Source organism: Mycetomoellerius zeteki, unplaced genomic scaffold (assembly GCF_001594055.1).
Source record: "Mycetomoellerius zeteki isolate Tzet28-1 unplaced genomic scaffold, Tzet1.0 scaffold36, whole genome shotgun sequence".
NCBI classification, from domain to species: domain Eukaryota; kingdom Metazoa; phylum Arthropoda; class Insecta; order Hymenoptera; family Formicidae; genus Mycetomoellerius; species Mycetomoellerius zeteki.
Genome location: NW_017257349.1, coordinates 49,739 through 75,183, shown reverse-complemented (window position 1 = coordinate 75,183; position 25,445 = coordinate 49,739). Strand labels below are relative to the sequence as shown.

The 25,445-nt window shown below is 32.9% G+C and overlaps 5 protein-coding genes across 12 annotated transcripts; 1 reads left to right on the top strand and 4 right to left on the bottom strand.

Moving 5' to 3' along the window:
- Positions 1 to 313: 313 nt before the first annotated feature.
- Positions 314 to 7,384, bottom strand: LOC108725769 (pre-mRNA-splicing factor ISY1 homolog). Of its 5 annotated transcripts, XM_018452978.1 has the most exons (6): positions 7,085 to 7,168; positions 6,704 to 6,814; positions 6,577 to 6,599; positions 6,108 to 6,426; positions 4,538 to 4,907; positions 314 to 479 (listed from the first exon to the last, which is right to left on the bottom strand). In XM_018452978.1, exons 2-5 carry the CDS (start codon positions 6,704 to 6,706, stop codon positions 4,545 to 4,547), a joined length of 708 nt encoding a protein of 235 aa, XP_018308480.1. In that variant the 5' UTR covers positions 6,707 to 6,814; positions 7,085 to 7,168; the 3' UTR covers positions 314 to 479; positions 4,538 to 4,544. The 5 variants fall into 5 exon arrangements, with proteins under 5 accessions (XP_018308480.1, XP_018308483.1, XP_018308482.1 ...); XM_018452981.1 differs by lacking the exons at positions 314 to 479; positions 7,085 to 7,168 and adding an exon at positions 7,366 to 7,384 and having other exon boundaries at positions 4,431 to 4,907; XM_018452980.1 differs by lacking the exons at positions 314 to 479; positions 7,085 to 7,168 and adding an exon at positions 7,188 to 7,342 and having other exon boundaries at positions 4,431 to 4,907.
- Positions 7,385 to 9,071: 1,687 nt separating this feature from the next.
- LOC108725767 (gastrula zinc finger protein XlCGF57.1) lies at positions 9,072 to 15,927 on the bottom strand. Of its 2 annotated transcripts, XM_018452973.1 has the most exons (7): positions 15,366 to 15,927; positions 14,850 to 14,952; positions 14,454 to 14,776; positions 12,784 to 13,155; positions 12,327 to 12,681; positions 11,406 to 11,824; positions 9,072 to 10,585 (listed from the first exon to the last, which is right to left on the bottom strand). In XM_018452973.1, the coding sequence occupies exons 1-7, from the start codon at positions 15,624 to 15,626 to the stop codon at positions 10,019 to 10,021; spliced, it is 2,400 nt and encodes a 799-aa protein (XP_018308475.1). In that variant the 5' UTR covers positions 15,627 to 15,927; the 3' UTR covers positions 9,072 to 10,018. The 2 variants fall into 2 exon arrangements, with proteins under 2 accessions (XP_018308475.1, XP_018308476.1); XM_018452974.1 differs by lacking the exon at positions 15,366 to 15,927 and having other exon boundaries at positions 14,454 to 14,705; positions 14,850 to 14,904.
- Positions 15,928 to 17,283: 1,356 nt separating this feature from the next.
- On the bottom strand, positions 17,284 to 19,937 carry bug (thioredoxin domain-containing protein bug). 2 transcript variants are annotated; one of them, XM_018452976.1, is made up of 6 exons: positions 19,909 to 19,937; positions 19,494 to 19,691; positions 19,204 to 19,402; positions 18,522 to 18,739; positions 18,197 to 18,423; positions 17,284 to 17,671 (listed from the first exon to the last, which is right to left on the bottom strand). In XM_018452976.1, the coding sequence occupies exons 3-6, from the start codon at positions 19,256 to 19,258 to the stop codon at positions 17,317 to 17,319; spliced, it is 855 nt and encodes a 284-aa protein (XP_018308478.1). In that variant the 5' UTR covers positions 19,259 to 19,402; positions 19,494 to 19,691; positions 19,909 to 19,937; the 3' UTR covers positions 17,284 to 17,316. The 2 variants fall into 2 exon arrangements, with proteins under 2 accessions (XP_018308478.1, XP_018308477.1); XM_018452975.1 differs by having other exon boundaries at positions 19,800 to 19,933.
- A 301-nt stretch (positions 19,938 to 20,238) lies between these two features.
- Positions 20,239 to 22,819, top strand: LOC108725759 (thioredoxin, mitochondrial). 2 transcript variants are annotated; one of them, XM_018452964.1, is made up of 4 exons: positions 20,239 to 20,284; positions 21,469 to 21,672; positions 22,073 to 22,196; positions 22,539 to 22,819. In XM_018452964.1, exons 2-4 carry the CDS (start codon positions 21,491 to 21,493, stop codon positions 22,650 to 22,652), a joined length of 420 nt encoding a protein of 139 aa, XP_018308466.1. In that variant the 5' UTR covers positions 20,239 to 20,284; positions 21,469 to 21,490; the 3' UTR covers positions 22,653 to 22,819. The 2 variants fall into 2 exon arrangements, with proteins under 2 accessions (XP_018308466.1, XP_018308465.1); XM_018452963.1 differs by lacking the exon at positions 20,239 to 20,284 and adding an exon at positions 20,304 to 20,399.
- A 498-nt stretch (positions 22,820 to 23,317) lies between these two features.
- Positions 23,318 to 25,250, bottom strand: LOC108725765 (uncharacterized protein C7orf50 homolog). The gene is made up of 4 exons (XM_018452970.1): positions 25,050 to 25,250; positions 24,426 to 24,528; positions 23,982 to 24,177; positions 23,318 to 23,691 (listed from the first exon to the last, which is right to left on the bottom strand). The coding sequence occupies exons 1-4, from the start codon at positions 25,114 to 25,116 to the stop codon at positions 23,407 to 23,409; spliced, it is 651 nt and encodes a 216-aa protein (XP_018308472.1). The 5' UTR covers positions 25,117 to 25,250; the 3' UTR covers positions 23,318 to 23,406.
- Between the last annotated feature and the right edge of the window lie 195 nt (positions 25,251 to 25,445).

Below are 25,445 nucleotides of genomic sequence, written 5' to 3'. Positions count from 1 at the left end.
AAGATATTACGAAAATAAAAAATGTAATTTGAAAGAAAAAACTATGGGAATAATTACCTTTGAACTTGACAAAATTAGTTTTTGTTGAACTGTGTTATTGTAACTTGGGCATGCATGAATGAAACGTAGATGCCTAGTAATAATGAACTTTAAAACGAACGAAAAATATCAGTGATGAACTTAGTTTACTGCTTAGCCGATAACTTAAGCTTAAAATTAGGATCTGACACCAAGGTTGATCACAAAAATAGTGAAAAAAAAATTTATTACTATTGAATTGTTAATAAATTAATATTACTGACATTATTGAACAAAATTTACACCACACGTTGTACTCGTTGAGGCGCTTATAGATAATATGTACATCTACGCACTTATTTATATGCAATAGTTTTTTTATGACGACTATGATAACTCACTTAGTCTGGTTTTCTAGCTTTTCACTTACAACTGGTATCTCACGTTCCCTTCAGGTATGCCTGAAAAAGAAAGAATTTGGATGGATTAGCAGCAAACGTAATAGTAAGATAAGATTTAGGACACGGGCATTGGTGTCTTGAGATGGTTCGAGAATGGATTGATACATGCAAGAGCCGACAATTGTCACCGCAATGTGATGGCGGTAGCGGTGTATAGAGAGATTTCTCGGATCAAGATGGGACACGAGACCAACAGTTTGACAATTCAATGACGCACAATGACTCGCAAAACGCACTTCGTAAATGCAAATGTGATTGTAGAGTCGATATACTATAATTGAAATAGAAACATACACGATCACGAGTATGCTAGGAACAATGGCATAATCTATGCGTTAATATTAGAATTTTTGAGCAAGGGGTTCCATCGTCAATAGCTATATTAGAGGAACGCAGAAGTAGAGGATACGATTAAAGACGCGATAAATTTATGCCCATAATTAGATTATGAGAGAGAAACTGATTTAATATAAAAATGTACAAAAATATTAAAAAACTACAAATTTCTTTCTTTTTTTTAAACAGATTTTCCGATTAATTAAATATATATGCACTTCTTTTAACAAATGTTTGAGCTTTGTCTTTTTTATTTTCGTAACTTTTAATACTATTATCTTATAATTAATATTATATTAAAGATATATTTTCATATAAATATTGAAATTAAATGAAAAACAAATCTAGTTACATTTATGGAACTTTATTCATAAAAGAATATTTATTTTAAATCGTTTTAAGGCGAATATAATTTTTGAGCATTTTTATACATTAATAAAATTATTTAAATTATAGAGTTAATACACAAATATAAAGTTTCGTTTATATATATTAAGATATTTTAACTTCATATGCACTCTACTCTTGTTTTGATTAATTCTTTATGCTTTACATTGAAAACTGTAAAGTTTTCCTAATATCTGAGAAGCGTGATTAGCAGTTTGATATTATCATTAAAATATACAGGCGCATAGTAATAACGTGGAAAGTAGCCTTAGACCAAAGGATCGTTAGGGGACCCCTAGATCAGCGGACAAAGCCAGCGACTGATTAATGGACAAACAGATGCTGTGAATTATTTAACGCTTGACTTTTTCAAGCCTCTAGTAGTAAATCTTCATCATGATTACATATTAATCCATGCTCGAACTATTTTATCATTTACATTTTAGAAATAAAATAATTGCAGGGACTCAGAAATCTCCTTTAGAACACGAACAATTGTTTTTATCGTACAACGTAAGCTCTCTTTTTACGTACAATATGTGCGCTAGATGTGCATTGCGAAGACGAACTAATATTGCAAACGAGAATTTACAATATGAGAATTTAGAACATCTTAAGCATGCAGTGTCTGAGATTCTAACAAAATTATTTTTTATTTATAGATCCAGTGATTAAACTAGTTTTTTCACAAAGCATGCAAATATCTCCACCTCCGACTTTGATGGCCGTGAATATGTTGTGGAGCAGTTAAAAAAATGAAGGATATGAGATATTTTTATTAAAGTTTAATTGCCTGTTTGCAGGTACATTTAATTCTGAACATCAAAACTGTAAGGTATGTAAAAAGATAACCGAGATGAATGGTATTTGCATCTTGTTATACAATATCATCATAAATCATTTATACAGGATATTTGAAGAAAGAGTCCCAAACTTGAAGGATGTTCACTAGAAAAATAAAAAATGATTATCATAGTTCAAAAAATTAACTTTATATGTCACAGATAGACACGATTTCTCGTTTTGACAATACAGATGACTCACTTGTATTTTATGTAGAAAGTACATCACTTTTTACATAAATTGATTCTTTTCTTGTTATTCTATGTATAAAATAGTCACATCAAGTATTATTAATTCAGAAAGTGTAAAACGTTAACAATAATTTCCGACTTAGGCCAGTGGCGGATTTACACATTTTTTCACCCTAGGCCCTGTACTTCTTGGCGCCCCTTTCAGACAAATAAACAATAAAAAAAAAGGTATCAAAAGGTATCACTTTTTTACCAAAATATCAAGATTTTATTTTTGGCGCCAAAGCTACTTCGAGGTGCCATATTGGCAAAAATGCGTCACAACTGATAATCCTGTACAAATATAAAATTAACTTTCCGTTTGTTCTTTTTCGACGAATTCTGTACTAGTTCTGAAGTAGTGCAATATGTTAGAGCGAAACAAACTATACCTATCTCGCTCTAACTTATTGCATCAGTGTACACCAGTTCAGAACTTGTTGTGGAAAAAGCAAAGCCCTTTTAATTTTGGTCTCTAGAAGGATTTCTCCTATGCCTTTAGAAGGATTTCGCCCCTAGACTCGGGCCTCGTGGGCCTCCGTCTAAATCAGCCATTGACTTAGGCAGAATATTAGCGTTTATTGTGTCCACATTAAGCTTGTGTTCAGTCAGTAGAGATCGATAGCGAATTGCCAGCCGAAATCGAGCAGAGTCAATATGACATTCTTAAAAGTATATGAGAATTTTTTTTACCAAATATTCCTAAAGTTTTGAACCCTTTTTTTATCCTGTATAAATGATCATTAATATTTTTGGCAGTATTATTACTTTCCTTAAAAGATTTTCCACGTATTTTCTATAGCATAAAGGAAACGGGCTAAATGGGAAAATCTCCTCAATCAGATGTTTAAAGTATACTACAGCTATATAAGTGTAGAATGGATTAAAAACGCCACCCCATTTAGCGTTAAATGTGTGTGTGAGTGACATGTGAATATCATATATTATATATATAAGTACACGCGTAACACGATTTGTTTCGTGCATCGTTAGCTGATATTGTTAGAGAGTACTTCTGAGTCCTAGCGATATAATGTACAGTCTGTTTATAAACGGCACGATGTTAAAGAGAGGTGACAAAGCTTTTAAATATTTAAAATCAATTTACGACGTAGCGATGTTATATCAATCTCTCGATTTGAAGATTAATATCATTCGTTTTCTATAACACGAACTGGAATTAGGGAATTCCAAGAATTCCAGTCAGCACCCGAGTGACATAAGTTTAATTAGCGAGTAGTTTTTTAACTTTTAGGTCTTTTACTCTTTCAAGTAAATAACGGTGTAATGTAATTACGATAACGTTAATCTTGCCACGTTTTTCACTTTGCGTGATAAGCTGTTGGATATGTAGGAAGCGACCAGACTAGTTCCATTTTACATTTTCACTATACTGGGATCATCAGGATCCTCTTTGAGAACGCCGATGAATTTTCACATTCAATGAAAAATACATCTTTTTTTTTTTAAGCAAGACTATTGTGTTTCTTATATTTAACACTCGGAGATTAATGATTATGGAAGTTATGGTTCGTTACAAAAGTGGGCTGTGAACTCGTTGGATATGTCGTTAAACTTTATATCAGTTACCATTATTTGTAATATTTGCAACCGAAGCGGAATTGTTCTGGGAACGATTAAGCCCTTCAGGTTCTTAATCGTTTCCAGAGCATATGAAGTAAACTATTTTTCCTGTTTTTAAATCTATTTTAGAGTTTTACGATCATGTTGATTAGATAGAAGTTATTCGTTAGTAGATGCTTGCCGTATCGAGAGGATAAGAGCCAAGGTCAAATTGAAGAACACACGATATACTTTGCAACATTCCAACGATACATTTGCGAAAACGAGAACATGCGATATCTAGATTTTCTTACAAAATAACGTGTACCGTATCTACTCTGTTATTCTATTTTATTGTGGAATAAGCATTTCGCCTATTCTCCGTTGCGAAAAACGACGAAATAATGGGAGAAGTGTCATATATCGCGATGATTATAAACAGACTCTATCCTTGGATTTTTATCTATATTTTCATCTACGGCACCCGTTTCTCTTGATAAGCATTCGAGTTTGAATGTCTACTGCACAAACTAATTATCTTAATCAATGTTATTACATGCTTATAAATTAATAATAATTATATTCATCGCGTTTTATAAAAATGTATTCTAATATATAATTAAACTAATAATAAATTTATCAATAGTTAATATCGCAATCGATATTCCAATCTGTACAATTTCAAACACAATGTCGCACCTGGACTTCAGTCTAGCCCGTACTTTTCCAGCAGCTCTTTCTTCTTTCTAACCAGCAAAGCCTCCTGAATATCCTGCTGCGAAGGAATCAATTTTTGTGCCGTAGTCTCAATCTCAACTTCCGGTTCCTTCTCGTGAGTTACCCATTCGTTAATACACTTTTCTCTCGCTTCTTGCTCGGCCTTCTGTTCCAACGGTATCAGAATACCATCGTCGTCGTCCATATAGCCGTAATAGTCCGCGTCGATGTCCTTCATCAATTCTGCGCGAGTTTTACGAGGTGGCGGCGGTGGCTCCTGCTCAAATAATTCTCTAACACCCGGTAGTTCTTTAGCAGCTCCGAAATACTTGTAACCTCGATTACCGGGAACCTGTAATTTCATCGAGATACATAAACATTTAATAAATCTCTGGGTGTTTACTGCTTGGAAAATCTTGAACTTTAATTTATTTCGAAGTTGCATTTAAGGGGTCAGACCGGCCGAAAAAGTACGTAATTTTTAAGCGTAGATTACCGAAGAAATAAAAATTACAGACTTGTGGTTTGGTACTTTATTCAAGTACACGTTGAGGGTATAAAATATGCAAAATGAAAGGAAAAATAATCTTAATATTATTTATTAAAATGTGTTATAAAAAGTCAATTTTTTCGCGTCGATGATTCCGCCATATTGGATCGTCTGGAAAAAAGAAATAATATTACTTAATTAAGTATATTGTATTCCCTAAGCATTGACCGAACTTATTCAAAATTTGTTGAAATTTGACTGAAAAAAAAATTTTTTTTTTAACTTTGGTTTGATTTTTGGTACAAATATTGTTAATTAATTTATGAATATTTTGCAAAATAATATCGTAAAAATTCTCGGTCGATGCTTAGAGAATACTATAAGGATAACAAACCAAAATTCAAGTCAATCCAATGAGTACATTCTGAGAAACTTTCGGCACCATTTTGAAAAACAATGTTTCGAGAAAAACGCTTAAAGTTTTACAACATAGTCTTTATATTATATAGTGCAAACTTTTTTGTTTATACCGCTGATCTGCCATGCCAGCTTCATAATAATAAGGCATTAGAGATGTAAGTATTCTCATCCGCCATTTTGGTTCCACTCGATTGATAGGCAATAGTACGATTAGTGGTGACAAAGTAAATGTAAATTGCAATTTCAAGATGTCTTGCTGCGTTGCAATAAATTGTAGCAGCAGATCCGAAAAAGGTTGCAAATTATTCAGGTTTTCAGTGGGTAAGAGCTATATGGGTGTATGCGCTGTAGGCTTTATAACTCGGAAACTAACTCGAATTTATACTTACGACCTTTTGTTTCTTATTCTACAGGCTTCAAACTATTTTTTAAAACAAAAAAATTTTACACCAGTCTGACTCCTTAAAAATTCTCTAATCTTACGTGGAATTTTGAACGAAAATACCTTGAAAAAATCCGGAAATTCTCAGGAAGTTTTTTTACAAGATTTCAGTAAACACTTAATGAAACTTCCTTGATAAACATTTAATCAAACTTCTGATATTCTGTAAATATTACAAAAAATATTGTCTATGACTTTACCTCACGTCCCTCGTGATCTAACATGCGAGGCCCGACCCTGGAGTAATCAGGTCCGCCAAGCTCCTTTATTTGTGCTTCCCAATGTCGCTTCTCTCTAAGCAGCTTATTAATCTCATCATTTAGATCACGAATGCGGAACTCTCCGAGCCCGGCATTTTGAATCTGGGCGACTTTCTTTGCAATCTCTCTAATTATTTGCATTCGCCATTTCTCTGCTTTACGTAAGTCTCTACATTCTGAAGCCAAATAAGGCCTCCGTTCCTGTTCCTTCCTTGTTCCTTCGTTGTTTTGCGCTGCTCTCCAACGAGCAAGCGTTGTCCTAAAAATATCAATATTATATACATTGATTATATCAATATGATATATAATATTTATTATATAATATTGATTTAATATTTTAATTAGTTGCATTAAACCAGTGAATGTGTAATAAGTTTACGGGACAAATGGTGTTACAAATCATACTTACATAGCCTTCTCTGCATTTCGTGCCTAAGAAAAAACAAAGCGTTGATTAATGAAGTAAAAAAATATGTATCTAGTAAAATATATAATAAGATATATTATATATATTATAATAAATTACTGGCATTTACCATTTTTTATTTATGCTTTTATACAAACTGTCGTTTGAACATTAATTATTCATAAGTATGTATCACTATTGACATGATTGATTGCTCCCAGATTGATATACAACAGTGGCACTATAAATAAAAACAAAATATAGCCTTAATACACAGTAGAACTAATTATTATATTTTAACAAACGTGATTTTAATGATTTATATTAGAATATATATATATATATATTTGTATAGGATTTTATATTTCAAATTAAATGTTTTTAAAATCTTATCATCACATTTTATATTTAAACAATCATAGGAAAATATGTTTCCACACAATGTATTTGCATTTTGATTGATATTTATATATATGTAAGTATCATGATAATATTAATTATTAAAACTAACTGTGCTTTCGCAGATTTCAGGTAAAAAATTATATTATTATCTGCAGATATTTTGTGAGGTTATGTTATACACACAAAATAGAGAATTCTATCAAGCAGTGTACCATACTCGTGCACATTGAAGACTATTAAATGCATGGACTACTTAATACATGAAATTATTTGTTTTTCTTTTTTTTTTTGTGGATTTTTGACCCTCAAAACCACAGTACTACATAAAATTATTGAAAAGACCGGCAAGAATGACAGGTTAACTCGGTTAACTCCACATTAGAGACTCACGTGACGGACGCCTTACTGATGGTGCGTTCGAGGAGACGCTAATAGCGCTACTCTGTCATTCTATCTTCGTTATTTATTAGACATAAAACAAGGATAGAATGACACAATAGCGCTAATACCGTCTCCCTGAACGCACCTTGAAAGTGCACCAAAGTGTACTCAAGTGCATAGTTCACGCGGGTAAATACGAAGTATATTGTTCTCATTTAATTCCGATTTTCCTGTAATTTTGTACATTTGTGTAATTTTATTCGTAGAATTTATTCTGAGAAGGAAAATCGAAGATGATAGCATTATACTGTATATTTATGTTTTTATCTGAATAAATATTTTTCCTCATTTATTCCATAGCGTTTCGCTTATCAATTCCATATATTTTGATAAATGCTTTAATTTCACTCAGGTTATTATTGCCATTTATTTCGTTAATTTTTTTTTTCTGAATATCTAATTCTTCTAATAAGTAACGAAGTAACATTAAAGAGTTAAAATTATATAACAATATTAGTGCAAAAAACAATTTTATAAATTAGAGGCAAATTAAAAGCAGATAATAAACTTTAACTCGATTAACTATAATAACTTATGATTTTTATTTTATAATTATAGTTATATATTTTCTAATTTTTAATGTATTCAAAAAGAGAAAGGGGAAAATGAAGATAAAAGAAGATTAAGTTTCAATCTCTTGCGTTGTTCTCTCAAGCTTTTAAGATTCAAAATTCACGTAATCAAAAAATCGAAAATGATAATGCAAACTTAAAAGAGAAAGGAAAAAGATTGTTTATTAATTTAAAAATATGTATTATTAGATAAAACTTTAAAAAAACAGGATCTACTGGATTAGCTTATCTAAAAAAAATTTAATCACTTTATATCGACAACAGTCCATATAAAATGAGATATTATGTGAAAATATACGTAAATATGCAAGTAATGTTAAAATCTTCTATTCTCTTTTTTGTTAGAGTTACTTCCTGTTTTTTAGATACAGAGACAATTTAATGATAAAGAAGAGAAATGACAACTCAATTGACAAATTTTTTAAGTAAAAATTTAATTTATTATAAAATATTTTCCAAACAACAACAGCATGTAACAATCAGAGTAACATTAAGAAACCCAAATCATTAAAATTCAAACAATTGCATTAAATTTAAAATAATTTTAGATTAATTCTCGTCTAAACAAAATTCCAATTGCGTGTGCATGGAATTTAAAATCTCTTTTGAGTAACTTTAATATATTAATGTAACTAATTATGTGGCTGTACACAATGATTCGTAATTACATTACGTTGCATTGTGTACATTGTTAATAAATTAAATAACCGTGAAATTAAAACTAGAACAAGTTTGTTTGTTGTGATATGTATACGTCACGTACGAAAGTTCATTTCTTCCTATCAAGAAATTTCAAATAAATTAAAAACGCGTACTTAGGCTCTATTCAAATTTAACTAATTGTGATATGTTCCATCAATGAATAATTCGTGAGCTTCGTTTACTTTGTAACTTTGATAGTCGAACATTAAGTATGCAATGCAGGGATGTGCAACTTTTGATTAATTATACAAGGAGACAAAAAAGTTCGGCCACAAAGTTTTGTATTCAAATTATTATTAATGTATATTTATAAAAATACAAACTCTGGAGTGTTGTATCTTATTAAATATCAAAAATAATAATTAATATTAAGATGGCCTCTTTATTTCTGATACAAACGCTTCGGAAACGGATCATGGCCGCGTATCTTTTCTTGAATAAATTCTCCCGGGCAGCCAATAGAGTAATCTTCAATTCATCAACCGAAATCTTTTGATGCAGAATCTTTTTGTATTTAATAACATACATTAAAGTTTGTTTTTTAAATACGTTCCTATTTAAACACCAAGTTATTCGTCGTTATATTGATGTTAAAATGATGCTTTTAATGCTATTTTGACATCGAAAAGAAAATAACCGCAAAGTTTTATACGTTTATTAAATTATTACTTGGATAACATATAAAACCTTATGGTCATTTTTTTGCCATCCTGTATTACAAAATGTATTTGAAAGCTCGTAATTCAGCAGTACGAGAATCGGGCTAATATATTGCTGTAATGAAACTGCAGAAAATTCATTACAATCGATAATTATTTAACTAATATACCTTCTTTTCTTTTTAAATCAATTACACACCCATACTCCAAATTAATTGGCAATATTCTTACGTAATCATTTTTCAGTTTAATTAAATTGGGCGAGATAATGCAACATTTATATTTGCGGATTAAAGTTGCTCCTAGTGATCTCCCGACTCACAAATCAAGCTCACAAATTCGTGATGAGAACGACGAACGACACGAGAAATACGAACGAATAAACTTTATCAACGAGTCAACAACGCTTACATACAATTAGATCTCAATCGATCGCGATTGGTTTTGGTAAAAAAAATTCGCTCTACCTTCACACGCAACGACTCGTGGAACGTGTACGCATAAACGTACAGAGACTTTCGCGTGAAGGTTTTAACATGGTGACCGTCCATGAAAATTGCGAATCCTCCAGTCTCCACGAACGGTCTACGTAGGCTTACGGCAAGCTTATGATGAGCTTACGGAACGCGCTACGATTCTACGACTAGAATCAAATTGCAATAATTAACTTCAGTCGGTGTCGTCCACGCCGGAGGGGCGCGCGACGATGGGAAGCGGAGTCGGCGGTGGTGGCGGCGTTGGGGCCGCAAACTCTTCCTCCTCGATCTCCTCTTCGCCGAGAAGAAAGTTCTCGTGCACCTCCTCCTCACGCGCTGGCTCCGGTAGAGCCAGCACGTCCTGGCCGTGCTGCTTCAGGTGGTCCTTGAGGGCGAACGCACGGCCGTACGACGCGCCGCATACATAGCAGCTGAACTTGAGATTGTTATCTTTTTTATGAGTCTGGATGTGCGCGCGGACGGCATAGAGCGACGCGAACGGCCGCGAGCACTCGGTGCACCGGAATGGCTTCGTGTGGCTGTTTTTGTGGCCGGCCAGCTGCACCCGCGTCTTGAACGTCTTTGGGCAGTACGGACATGTGTAGGCACGCTCCTCACCGTGGGTCAGCAGGTGATGATTGTAGACGGAAGATGCCTTGAAGCGCTTTCCGCAATGCTGACAAGCGTAGGGCCTCACGCCTGTATGCGTACGCATGTGAAGGGTCAGACAGTAGGACACGCGAAAGGTCTTGCCACAAACCTACCAGTAAACAAGAATAAAAATTGCAACTGTAACTAAAGAAATGAGAAAGACAAGATCCACTTTAGACTGCAGTATTTTTAAATAGGAAACTTTGGTTTACCAAAGGTTATGATTATTCAGGGATCTATTCAGGGAAAAGATTTGGAAGGTTCCTTTTCTAAAAATTATGATTAAAAGTTATAGTTATAATTGACAAAACTTAAAATTTTTCCCAAGAAACAATTTTTTAAAAACAAAATAAAATGAGAAAATTTTTATTTAAATTACAAAATTGTATTTTGTTAAATATAATTACCTACTGTAATCTTATTAAACTATTTTATATGAATATAACATTCATTTTTATATGAAAAGTACAAATCTACAATTCCAGTTACTTTTTGTAGAGATTCCCTGGTGAAAATTTTTCTTATAATTTTTATACGAATTGGATCATTTTTCAGAAATACTCAGAAATATTCGGAAAGTTTACATCTTCTCTCTGAATTTTTTATGTGAACTGAAATATTCTGAATTTCTCATCCTATAATTTAAAAAAAAATTTTTTAATTTTTTAGATTTTATAACATTTCATCAAAAATTATACTTACAAAAAATCTTAGAAATATATATATATCTTACGATATTTCATAATTAACATGTATGAAAAATTCTGAGAAAAGATGTGAATTTTCTGAGAAGTGTTCCAATTCGTATAAAAAATGTGAGTTATAAAATTATATAGAAATTCTGAAAAATTGTATAAAAATTCTGAGAAAAATTTTCACCTGGGTTACACCTGACATTCTTAACAAGACTTGATTTCACGATTGTCTACCTCACAAGCATGCGGCTTCTCTCCAGTGTGAATTCGTTCGTGCTTGACTTTCTCATGCGGTCTGGTGAACCTGCGACCGCAATGCTGGCACTGATAGGGTTTTTGACTGTCGCCAGGATCCGTCGTTGTCACCGTCGTCGTCGCCGTCGTTAGCGATGTAGTTGATGTCACGGCGATCGTCGACGCCATCGTTGTCGACGTCGTCGCTGATGTTGTTGCCGATGTCGTTGCTTCCACGATGGATGAAAGCAAAGTTTGCGGAGTGGGTGACCGCGAGGATATCTGCTCGACGTGCACCGCCGCGTGCATTGTTAGACTTTCTGCGGAATCGAACTTCCGGTTGCAAACGGTGCACGTCACTGAGTCACCTGTATGCAGCGCCATGTGCGCGTCTTTGTACGATTCGGAGAGTGTTTTACCTATAAAGCATTATTAATATATTGAGAAAACGACAGTAAAAACGCTTGATATTGTCTGATACAAAATCGTGTTGCCCAATTCTTCTCATATTATTAGAAATAAAATCTTTTATATAGTTTGAGAGATCATTAAATAACTTTCATGCTTTCATATATCCACTCACAAAAAAATTATAGTATTAATGATAATAATAATTAGTGTCTTATCGTGTTTTGTAGTTTCAATTTTTTCTGCTGTTTAAAACAGCAGATATCCAAGTGTTGAATTCTTTTGACTTGCCCTATATTTATATACATAATAATGGCTCAATAAAAAACTTAACGATACATTGCCACACTGTTCTTTTTAGCTGATCTTCTTGCAGGGATTTTCCTTCTTTCTTTTTTTTTCACATTGGAGAGAAAAAATGAATTGTGCAAGAAGCTCAGCTAAAAAAATCTATAATATGAAAATCAAGTTATTATTTAATTTGAAGAACGAGATGAGAAAGAGATTCATTACCGCATTCGGGGCAAGTGAAAGTTGCGTTAGGAGTGCCCTCGGGTGCATCGACGTGTCTGGCCCTCACTGGAGCGTGCATCCTCGAGTGCAGCCGTAGGCTTTTGTGGGAACAAAACTCAGTACCGCACGTAGTACAGACAAACGTCTTCTGATTTGGATCGGTTTCGCCATCGTGCACCTTCGCGTGGAGTTGCAAGGCCCTGGGGGTCGCGAAGCTCTGGTCGCAGTGTTCGCAACGATTATTGCCACCGAGACAGGCGTGCACGCGAAAGTTACCCAACTTGGAGAACTGCTGCAGGCACTGATTGCACTTGTACATTCGCACCGATGCGGTCGCCAGGCGTTTGTCTCGTACCTGTGATATCACATGTGTGTTAGGGGAAACGTTAATTCTCATGTGACAAATACGTATCGCGCGAGATTTTTCTTCCGGTGAGAAGCGCGCCTTAAATCACACCTTGACACCCTCCACGTTCGAAAAGAATTTCTCGATCATCGGAGCCTTCACCGATTGCGGCGTCGTGACCTGAACCGGAGTACGGTCCCAGAATCTCTCAATTTGCACCACTTTTCTGGTGTAGAGCCTACCCTCACTGTCCACACATTCTTCCGTGCGCAGTGTGTTCATCGTTTGCCGCTGCCGTGGGTTCACCACATTCTCCGAGTTTTCGGATACCGCTGATATCGGACTTGTCGTCGTCAGATCGTTCATCTGTTCCGCCATCTCCAGCAAAACCTCCTGGCCATCGTGAAATTGCTTGATGTGATCCAAGACGGAGTTGAAGCTCATTTCGCAACTGGTGCAACTGTATACGGCGTCAGATTCAAACTGCGACAGAAGCGAAAAATGACATTGTACAAAATTAGATTACTGTAAAAGATTATTGTAAAGAATTAATTTAAAAGATGATTTCGTGACAACGTTCACTAAGGCCCATTTTCACAATATATGGTTACCTAAAGATCAAAGGTTACTAACAGATTCATCAATGAAATTCATTCATAAATTTCTTGATTACCTTTAATCTTTACGTAACTATATATTGTGAAATCAGGCCTAAATAATGTAAAAGTCCCAATAACTGACTGTATTGAGTGATTGAAAAATTAACAATATATCTGCTTAAAATTATTAAGACATTTATCAATAACAACAAAAAAATGGTATATTTTATATAAAAATAAGTAATAAAACATAATTTAATTGCAAATTGTAATAAAAATTGTTTATTCGAAATGCTTACAAAGCACCTTTGATACATCACAGCTCAGAAACTATCAATTATTGAGCCTTGTGTCTAGACCATTTTTTGTTCATCACATTATGAGGGTCGTCTGAAAAGTTTTGAGCCTAACATAGAAACAAGTAATTTTTCGGTCAAATTCAATTTTATTTTTCCACATAGTCTCCTTTTAAGTCGATACATTTTTCCAGCGATGCTCCTACCCCTTTAATCCATTCAAATAATACTGAGCGTCTTGTTTCGCAAAATAGGCATCTACGGATGCGGTGACCACCTCGTTCGATGAAAATTTCTGTCCTCCGAGCCAAACTTTGAGCCTAGGAAACAGAAAAAAGTCGCTGGGGGCCAGATCTGATGAATACGGTGGATGGTCAATTAATTCGAACTGCAATTCGTGAATTTTTATCATGGCAACTGCTGATATTCGATTTTTTCCATTTTTACAAGACCATTGACATTGACTGGCACAAATGACTGTCAAACAATAACTAAGCGCCGGAAGTAGCTACAATTTTCGCAGGTATCTTTCGAAGTATGTACGATTATAATACCAAAATTGTTTTGACGAGTAATGCCATCTTCATGTTGAGGCTCAAAACTTTTCAGACGACCTATGTATATTTGAAAACTAATTCATTTCATTGAGACCCAATTTTCCAATTACTTAAGCATCCTTTTTCAGACTTATATGTTAGTATTTTTCAATCACCGACAAAACAATATTTCATGTATACTATATGCCTTTTGTAATGCCATTAAGTATTAATCAATAATATAGAATTGATCACATACCTTCTCATTAGTTCAGTCATTAGAACATTTAGCTTATATACATTAAGGTATAAATATAATCCTCCAAAGTATAATCCGGTTTACGATATACCTCGCAGAGCTCTCGCTTGACACGTAGAAGATCAACCTCGTCGATCTCCGTTGCCTCATTTATACGATCCACATCGATCAGGGTAGCGGTCTCGGTCCCATCCAGGAGCTCGGGGTTATCTGGTAACACGATTATGTTCTTCTCCATCAACGCCTTGCGGTCCGGATTCGATATGGGGATAGCCATCAATCCTTGCGACGACTGTAGTCTTCTTTGCGCTCCGCCAACGTCGGCGATGAGTCCTTCGGACATCTTGAAATCCAGAGAATTTTGATCTGGTTGCGTTTCTTCCGTGTCCATCTTTTCTACGACTTTAATCTCTCCTGATGTTTTTCATTAGAAACGATAGATTAAACGCACAAAACTCCTATGCAACAAAACAGCAATTTTACAAACCATTCTCGTCCATTTGTATCGTTTGCGGATCACTCATTATGACTACTCCGTTGTTGCCCATGGTCGCCAGGAAGCCTCGATTGAGCTGTTGTCCTTTGACGTCCTGAAATTAACAATTGCAGTTAAGTATCCTTGGTGGAAAGAGCAATAATAACCAAATAATTGAAACAATTGTTAGATGTAGACTATTATATTTTTAAATATTTTAAATATATATATATATATAATATAAAATAAATATATTATTTTAAAACCACAAGAATTCCATTCAAGATTTGCTTCACAATTATGTTTTTCATGAACTCCATCTTAAGTAATATTTAAAATAACATGAAATATGTTATTTCAAGACTCAAGAATTTTATTCAAGATTTATTTCACAATTGTTTCATTCAGATTTTTATAAATTCCATCTAAGCAATATTTAAAATAAAATGAGACAAATGTATTTGAGAAACTTGAATTTTTTTTGACAGTCTTATCGTAACAAAATTTCACGTTCTCCATTTTCCGTACCAATAGCAGATCCATTTTGATTTCAGGCTCCTTTCCGCCTTTTCTGAGCTTGTCCGTAAGAATCTCAGGCTTCATCCTGTACCTCAAATCGTGCTCGCACATGTCCAGGTGCTGAATGAGCGCCGTCACGGAGTCGGAACGCTGCGAACAGCCCGGACAATAAAGATTGTCCGTCATGCTTAGCAAGTGGTATTTAAGAGACTGAGTATTATTGAAGGTCTCTCCGCAACACATGGGGCAGATAAGGTTCAGCGTGCCCATAATTAAGCCGTGGTGCTTCACCAGATTTGGACGATCGGACGCAGCTTCGATGTCCCGTGGAATAAAATCTACAATCCGGTCAGGTGATTTAACCTAACGCGGGACGTCGATAAGAGGTGTTTGCAGAAACTGCTTAGTATCTGCGGCAATATCATTTCGTTTGCCGAATATCCGGCGAAATTGTGCACGCGTCGAACCAGGCCGTCCTCTCCTTCCCCCTCGCAGCGGTCCACAAGCTAGTCACCGCGATAACAAATCCATTAGAGACGAACTTCAGCGCAAACAAATGCCGCGCACAACAATCGTGGAGCAGAAATTTTTGGAGCGACCATTAGTTACAACGTCGGTCTGTCACGCCCTCTGGATGTTGACAGCCGGCTAAAGCTCTCTCTGCGCATAATAGAAAAAATATTAGACACATAAAATAAATATTAAAATGAGAAAAAAAATTTTAATCTAATATTTAAATATTAATTTTTAATTTCTTAAAACTTAAATATTTATTTATTAAAATATACATTATAATATTATAATATTTATTTCATATTTAAAAAATCGATTTTTTATCAGGATTTTAAGTAAATTGAGTTGAAACGAGACAAAATTTTCAACATTTTTTATAAAACGCGATAAAAGTAAAATGCCTAAGCATTCGTGAATGTTGGGATGCGTAAATTATATGTATATTCATAACGCGATAGATATATACATAATTATTATAAAGTAAATGCGAATTATACTGTTCTCATATTTTATTTTATTTCAATATGAAAATGGAATGCAACATTATATTATGGGCTAATTGTTTACCCTGGCAAAATAAAAATCAGAGCGACAATGAATTAATTAGCGTCACAAACTCGTGCGGACACTTACGAACAAGAATGCAAAAGTAATAAAAATGAATAACTCACGTTAGCAAAAGTTGCAAGTTGAATGAGAATTAGCTGGAGTATATACTAGTATATACAAAGAGTCGCCAATCCAAAGGCTTCTGCACGTCTGTACGTGTCTGCTCTGCATGTGTTTCCGATATTTTTTTTGCATATGCACAGTGGATTAATATCAATAAAGTATTAACTTTCACATAACAAACACAGAATTTAATAGGTATTCTTGTCAAATTTGTCTTAAATAAGATAAGATCTTACACGCAATTTTAGAATCTATACAGATATTTTTCAATAATAATAGAATCAAGTAATCCGCAGTTTTAAAAGAAAAGAATCTTCTGGCAGATATTTGATGCTCGAAAGATGTCATAGCCCCTTTACACTTTTATTTTGATAATTAAACAATTAAATGTGAGAGATTACTTTACTCTCACTCATGAGTACTTTTTGATTTCGGGTAATTATTGTAACTTACAATAAAAAAACTGTTTAGTAGTAACTAAATTAAAATTTATCTGTAAATAATGAAATTTAATTACTTTATATATAAATTACTTTAACTATACTAGTATTTATATACTTATTTATTTTTCCCCTTCTATTTACATGTTTACAAAACCTCGATAAATAAATAATTCTGTGATTAACCGTACGATTTAATATGCTTTTTCTAATCGACATCTTCTTTTTCTTCTTCTGTAGCCCAAGGATTTCAGCCTCCAAAAGATGGCTCAGTAACCATGCAGACATATAACCTTTTAGGAGAGGGGACTTCAAGAGGCCAAAAGTCTCCTCAGTCAATCGACGTGTTCATGCTCCGCATTACTTTCGAGCCAGGTGTTCTCAATGAGTTCAACAAATCGTTGCCACCACCTACTGCGCGATGTGAAGTACAGCACGCAAGCAACTATAAAGATCCACGATAACACCAGGCAGTAGTCCATCTCGTTGGAAGGCGTGCTCGAAACCGGCCCCGTAAAATCCGCCGACGTAACATATAATGAGCCATTCGGCTGCAAATTTGTTAGATGGGATACGAACTTGGCAAACGACTCCAAAGTGTAAATCGTGTCGTTGAATTTGGCGACAGGCTTGCCGTTATGGACCAGCATCAATGTTGGCACCCCGACTATCCCATACTGGGCATTGAAACTGAAAGTGATATATTTTTTTAAATTGCACTATCAATTTCGAACACCACAAAAAGAAACAGAGAATTTAATCATTTTTCTTTTCGCACTTACTAATTTTGAAAATCAAATCTAGTCAGTCAAGTTCATAAAAAACGAATTTTGTCAAATGCTTGTTTGAAATTTTGTCAATAAAAAGGTATCTAATTTTATTTGAGTGAATTTTGTTATATTTGACGATTGTTAGCAAATTGATAGAAAATATATAACAAAATCTGCTGTGAATAAATTGTCGACACAAATCATACAAAGTTTTTTTCCGACAATCTGACAACAAATTGACAACAAATTGGTAAGAACCAATATTTGCTTAGTTTTTGAGGACAATTTGCTCTCACATTATGTCGGCAAAATACAAGATTAATGTAGTTGATGGTAGTTCGCTGAATTTTTTTTATTGAATTTGCTAATAATTTGCAAGCAAAATAACATTTTGCTGATTGCGAAAATTTACTTTTTTTGTTGTTTCCTAGTTTTATACGCTCACCTTTGATGTTTTATAGCATCAATCGCCACGGCTTTAATATGAGGAAATGAACGAGGTATCGCGTTAAAATGTGGTGCAGCTTGACTGCTGAATACACACCACCTGGCATAAAATAACACGAGAACGCATGTCCCTGGTAATTGTTTACCATCTTTGTCATTTCTAGAGCGATTTGATGGACCAGGCTCCAAGATTAATAGCTCCATGAGTCTTGTTGCATTGACAATCTGTAACAAAAAGATGTATAAGAAAGATAGTTCATTGGCTGATTATGATTTCGTTTGTTCCATATATTATGCTATTTTATTTAGAAAATTTATAGAACCTCAACAGGGCCGTAGATCTTCTCTGATGAGCAATTAACTTTGGTAGTATTAGTCGAGACAGTATCGGTGACGTTTACTGTGACATCAGCGTTTATTTCCACAGACTCATTCTTTTCTTCTATATGAATCTCATTATTTTCTTCTTGATTGAAGGCATCCTCAGATACTGTTTGTGCTGCAAGTTCTTCTGCAACCTCTTCACTGCTTATGACACTAACTAAAAGTTATAGATAATATACTTGGTATTAATCCCAAAAATAATTTAAAGTTGATAAAAATGTTCAAGCAAATATTACTATTTATATCTGCAGCAGAGATTAATATATTCAAATATTTGATAATTGTTATATAGCCTCTAAATTCTTTGGAGTAGAATTTCACTCTAAAGAATAAAAATCTTGAAAAAGAGTGGTTTAATTTTCAATCTTTAAGAGTAAGATTTATTCTAAAAGAATAGTTTTAAAGAGTAATTAATAGTTATTAATAGGAATAAATTATTCCTTTTGTATAAAGAATGCATGATGAAAGATAAATAAACAAAAAATTTTAATTAATTCTAATAAATCAAATATAAGAGTTCTGAGAGAGAGAGAGAGAGAGAGAGAGAGAGAGAGAGAGAGAGAGAGAGAATATATATATTATAAATTAAATTTTTTTTAAGTCTAATAAATTGTTTCTTACCTAAGGTTAGAACGGGTATAATAAAGCCTATAAAGCTCATTCTCAATAAGTTCATCTTTTATGTCTGGCATTAAACTACTCGTGTTACAATTAAATTGATAAACCAGTCTTGTAAAAATCTGTAGGTGTAACGGAACATACAGCAATCCGTTTAGTTGTTTGTTAGATGTCTTGATATTACAAAATGCATCGATCTCATCTTTAACAAAAGTTAGAAAGTTAAAATTTCTTTTATTAAATTTCCATCCTATGGGATAGTCTTTCCATGATTTTATGACAACTTTGCTTACAATATTTTGGTTTTGCTTTTCAATCACAGCAAATTATTCCACTCTTCTCGTTTAATCTTTGAAAAGTTTTTCTTCAGCGCTTTCACCAGATGACTATCCCAAGTTAAACAGCAGCATTTAATTTTTTCATTGTATATGTTATTAACTCTCTTTGAATATAATTAAACGACAATCTGTGTGATGGTGTATTTCTCAAATCTAAAAAAATTAATTATGCATTATTCAGATTGAAATTGGTATTCAAAATATAACCTACGAAGATATCATATTTTTTTTAGGTTCAAAATTTATCTAAATTCTACACACTTGTCTTTCTATAATTTATCGAAGCACAGTTAGGTATTTAGGTATTTTAACACAGTTAGGTATTTTAACTCCAATAAATATTGGAAAATAGTAAACTAAAATAATTTACGTTGTCATATTACGCTTCCTGTGGCTTCCTGCACTTGACTGTACTTCTTGCACTACGTAGGTTTGTTCTTTATAGCTGAACTTCATGCACTCTTCGTCGTTTGTCCGCGTCGCAAAACCCTTGCAAAAAAAATTTTAAACAAGCTAAATTTATATTTGGACGTTGAAAAGAGAGAAAACGATGGTACTGAGTGCAAAAAGTCCAAACGACGCAAACAAATCTATTGTGACTAGAAAAGAAGGAGCATAAATATTAAAAAGTGTAAACAGTACAGTACTTTTTGTGTAAACAAACTGCGTCAGCTGACGCGTCGATTTCTTTGCGCGTGCGCGGGAAGTCCTTCAACAAATAACGATAGGTTATTGGCGAATTATCGGTAAGTGTTGCAAACTTTTGTAATGTTTAGATTCGGCAATAGAAGAGGAGATTAACGAAAGGCGCAGACGATAGATCGTAAATTAACGTATCGATACGAGTATTAATATATCAAGGTGTGTAAGTGTGTGAAAACCGAAGTTTGATGCAATTTGGCGCAATCGCCGTCATCGATGAGATATACAAAGTGGTGATAAAAAAAGTCATTAACGTCGAGAGACTTTTATGACGAAATAATGAACGCAACTTTCAATGTCGGCGGACATTATTTTCAGCCCGAATTTCTTAAAACGACGACTTTTTCGAATCGCATTGCAAGCTATTTTTTAATTATTAATATAGCTATTGATATATTGATGTCAGACTGTACGTTTTCACGCGTTATCGGGTATTTGTCAACATTTTGGCCTGCTAAACTGAATCATGAAATCTGTAAATATAAATGTAATTTAGAAACATGATGTGATATCAAAGTTATAGAGAAAGTTAACGCTAGAAGCCCCGACGTTTCTTATTCACTAAAAGGACCGAACAAATAAATTGATGGTTGCTTTCCATTTGTATCAAAACTCAGACATTTGTGATGTTATAACTTTGTTGAATGCATGTTTCTTTTTATTCTGACAAGTAATTGAGTTTTTACCCAAAATCTGCACAAACATGAGAAACATGTGCTTTATTAATTGCGAGTCTTGTTGTGATTCATTAAACATGAGGTTATAAACCTGTATTATTATATCACTATCATCAAAGTAAACAAGTAATGACGTCATTATTTGAGTATAAAATATGTAACTTTAGACTCAGTATCACTTGTGTGAAAATGGAATGCAACTACTATAAACATAAAGAAAGTGATGAAAAACCAAATATTTTATCAGTAAGCCACACAGCATGAAATATTTTATTGAGATATTTCAGAAGACGATTCGCATAAATATTTAATATTAATGTTAATTTAATTTAATTTAATGCTGTGTGGGAAAGAATATAATTATTGATAAGTAAAAAAATTTGAGAATCTTATCTTTTAAGAAATATAATATTAATCTAAAAAATAGAAATGATCAATGATCGCTCGGTATTTTTAGTGTTAAAAGGATTTGGGAGAGAGAGAAACAGAAAGAGGAATATAACTCTATTTTGATGTATAATTTAATAATTTTGCATGTTTTATTTGAGCAGCAAACAACTGAGGAGCTGAAAGATGCAGCGCTTAGGAGTTCAGGCTGTCCGTACTAGTAGAACCCTTTTGAGCAGTAGATTGTATACCACAGCACCTGCGCAGGAGCAAGTGGTATCTGCTGCCTTCAAAGTCCAGGATCACAAAGATTTCCATGAGCGCGTGATGAATTCTAAAGTGCCCGTTATCGTGGACTTCTTTGCCACGTAAGCATCATGTGGAACTGTAATTCTATATTTCAGTAGAACTGTCTCGTAAATTTTTATTAAATAAATCAAGCTGACAGTAGAAGACAGTACTCACAGCAGAATAAAGTATAGTTCAGTGATACTGCATTATATAGAAAGCCTTTCCTATACTCTTAATAGATTTCGTGGCTCCAATTGTAGAAAATGATAGATACAGTCAAGACTGTACATATCTATTATAAAATCTCAGTCTTCTACTAATTTTCAATTTATATTTTATTTACATTGCTTGTACTTCAATTGCACTCCTTTATTTTAAAGTTGTATTAACAAATTTTCTAATCTTGGAATTTTGAACAGAAATACCTAGGTATTCTCTACAAGATTTCAGCAAATATCTTTTCTGTAATTATTTCAGATGGTGTAATCCATGTCGCATGCTGACCCCAAGAATAGAAACTGTTGTTGCCGAAAAACAGGGAAAGATATTGTTAGCCAAAGTTGATATTGATGAGCATACAGACCTCGCTCTTGATTATCATGTACGTATCCTCTTTTACAGTTTTAGTATAGCAATCATTAAGCATTAAGTCTATTCGTTTCAGTTGAGCATCTTGCATGATTCATGTTTCTTTTTTTCTCTCCACGTTGAAGGAAAAAAAAAGAGAAAAAATGAATGGTGCAAGAAGTTCAGTTAACAAAAAGAATAGGTTTTTTTTTTTAATCATAAATTGATGACAGATTTGTTGTAACTACTTTAAACTTGAGAATTTTCCAAGTGAAAGTTCAGGATTATAATTAAACAATTGTATGAGCGTAATTTTTTATGATTAATTTTGGACTTGGATATTTGGATCACATATTTCATCGTGCACTAATTTCAGGTTGGATCGGTGCCCGTCCTCATTGTTATGAAAGATGGAAAGGTTCTAGAGAGAATAGTCGGTCTTCAAGATACTGACAAACTCAGACAATTTGTTAACAAATATGCGGAGTAACGTAACTAAAAATTATTATGTAAATTATCTCTAATGTTACAGTTCTTGTTAATCTTTGTATAGAGAATTTTTACATGATGCTTTGAAATCTGCAATTATGTTTATAGTACATTTTTCTTAGCTATTATATATAAATGTATAATATTGTGCAAAACAAGTTTAGATTTTTCTCAACAATGCAGATTAAATAAAATGTTATCAATGAAATACCGAAGATAGCACTTTCTTAAAATATAAACTTCTTTATTTGTAACGAGTTTAAATTATGAAATAAAAATCATTTTAAATTGTATATAATGTTGTTATATAAAAGGTATTAACTTTATGGAGGCTGGAAAATTTCAGACATTTTAAACGACAAAAAGCCTTGCTTTTTTTGTAACAAAATAAGTAAGTAGATATCTGTATTTCTTATTTATTCATCATGATATGTCATTAAAAAATATATACAAATATATTTATTTAAATATAATTAAATATTTAATATTTTTTATTAACGTAATCTTTATAATTATTATGTAAGTTAAATATAATTCATTTTAATCTCAAATAAAATGTTTGAAATTTTTCATAGCTCTAATATAATTGAGCTATAATATTACAATAAAAAATGTATGTAACTTTTGTAAAAGTTTCTTCTTAAAAATAGTTAAAAGTTTAAGTTGTTTTTCGCCATTTCTCTGATCTGACGTGTTAAAAATTGCTCTTTTTAACAATTTTTTATGTTTTATCTTAAAATTTTTTTAAATTGAAACTACTTGTCGGTTGGTAAAGTCTGTAAAAGTTGTCTCGCTCTCTTATAAGTAGTTGACATCATAATTTCATTTTTGTTATCTTCGTCTGTCTCTGCCTCAGCTTTCCTTATAATTTCCATTCCCTTACGTAATAACACTTCACGTGCCATGCCTTTACAACCTTCGAAATATTCCAGAACGATAGGAAAAAGATTGTCAGAGATGGAATTTTCATCCAACAAATTATCCATCAACCAGATTTGCTTAAGTTTCTCAAACCTCCATTCGTTCCTAGAATGTTTCCACTGTAAAAATAATTTTATCAATTTGAGAAATGTTAATCGAACAATTAATTAATTATCTCCATCAAATCATAAATAAAATGAAAAGATAGATAAAATTCTGTAATAGAATTAACAGTACGTGTTCATCTCCTATTAATCCTGTTCTTTTTATAAATATCAATAAATTGCCAAAATGCTTAAAAATGGTTACGCAGAAGAAAACATTTGTATACTGTATAAGACTTTATATAAGACATTCCAAAATCAAGTCTTTAAATATTAACGAATGATTCAAACAATTAACAACTTACCAGGGATACATAGTTTAATGCTTTTTGCATGGCTTGTGATCTACGAGATTCCATCTTTTTAACAGCTGTCTGGGCAGCCTTTTCTTTTTTTAATTGTCTTTTAGATGGACTCTTAGCAGTCTTTACATTCTCGTCTGAAGCTTCCTTTGAAGATAATACTGATTTTGAAGTCTCAATATCGGTAGTGGCATCATTACTAAAAAAAATTGTTTAAGTAAATCTTTATTTAATTATTTATCAATAAATTTTTAAATATAAAAATCTTTAATATTATAATTTTCATTTTGTAATTTTTTAATATGATTAATATTTTAATACAATTTGATTTAGTAATTTATTTAATATGTGACTTAATATAGTTGCTATTGAAGTGTTCTATATCAAATTTTAACTTAAAAAATAATTTCGTTTATATCAGAAAGAAGAAATTTCCGATCTTTATACCTGGCTTCATTCGACTTCAATTTTCTTTTTTTCTTCTTTTGATTGCTTTGTACAATATTCTCTTGAGATGTCTTGTCAGTTTTGTGATTATTGTTCTTGGGAACTGTAAAAACATTTATTACATAATATTGCTTAATATATATGTGTAAGTACATAGACATGTATTTTATGAATTAATTTGGAATATATTCCTTTAAAAAATTTAAAACGAGAAAAAAAGAAAGAGCCTCTTAAATATAACTATAACTAAAACCTCACATTTGTTTTTTTTTTTTAATGTTTATTCTTAATCAGATCTCTTTAGAACCTTTTCATTTTTATTCATCGTAATATTCATCATAATTTTAATATTCATTTCTATGCTAAACTTTTCTTTTTACTAATAAGACAATTTTTAATAATAAATAGTATAAAATTTTTTATTCTTTTTAGAAGAGATAATACTATTTTGATTTATTATATACATATACAGATATACAAGAGTCTATGCTAATAATGAAATATTTTTAACAAGATCAATGCTACAGTAATGAATCCAATAATTCGCAGGTATGTAAACGACAAGGGTGAAAAACAAGGCTAAGAAAAACAAACAAATCTATCTCAGAATCGCTGGCAACTGACCGTCGGCCTTTTCCTTTTCGTTCAATTTTCGTTTACGCTTCAGTTTCTTCGCATTATCGCTATCCATTTTGTAGCGGATACAAGAGTCACTTTTAAATTTATCTCATCGATGCATCCGCGATCATATCGTCCAAAACACTGCTCTACTCGATAAGCCACGGTAAACTAGATGAACGTAAAACAAGCCATGCGCCATGCGGTCGACAGATGCGACTAACCTAACCCAACCCTAACTTAAATCTAATGGCCGCAGCACAGACTCTTGCATAACGCATAATGCATAGTGCATAAGGGAATCGACCAATCGAAATTCTTCTTTTCCATGGAATGGGAGGAAAGGAAAGATTCTGATTAGTTGATTCGCTTATGCACTATGCGTTATGCGTTATGCAAGAG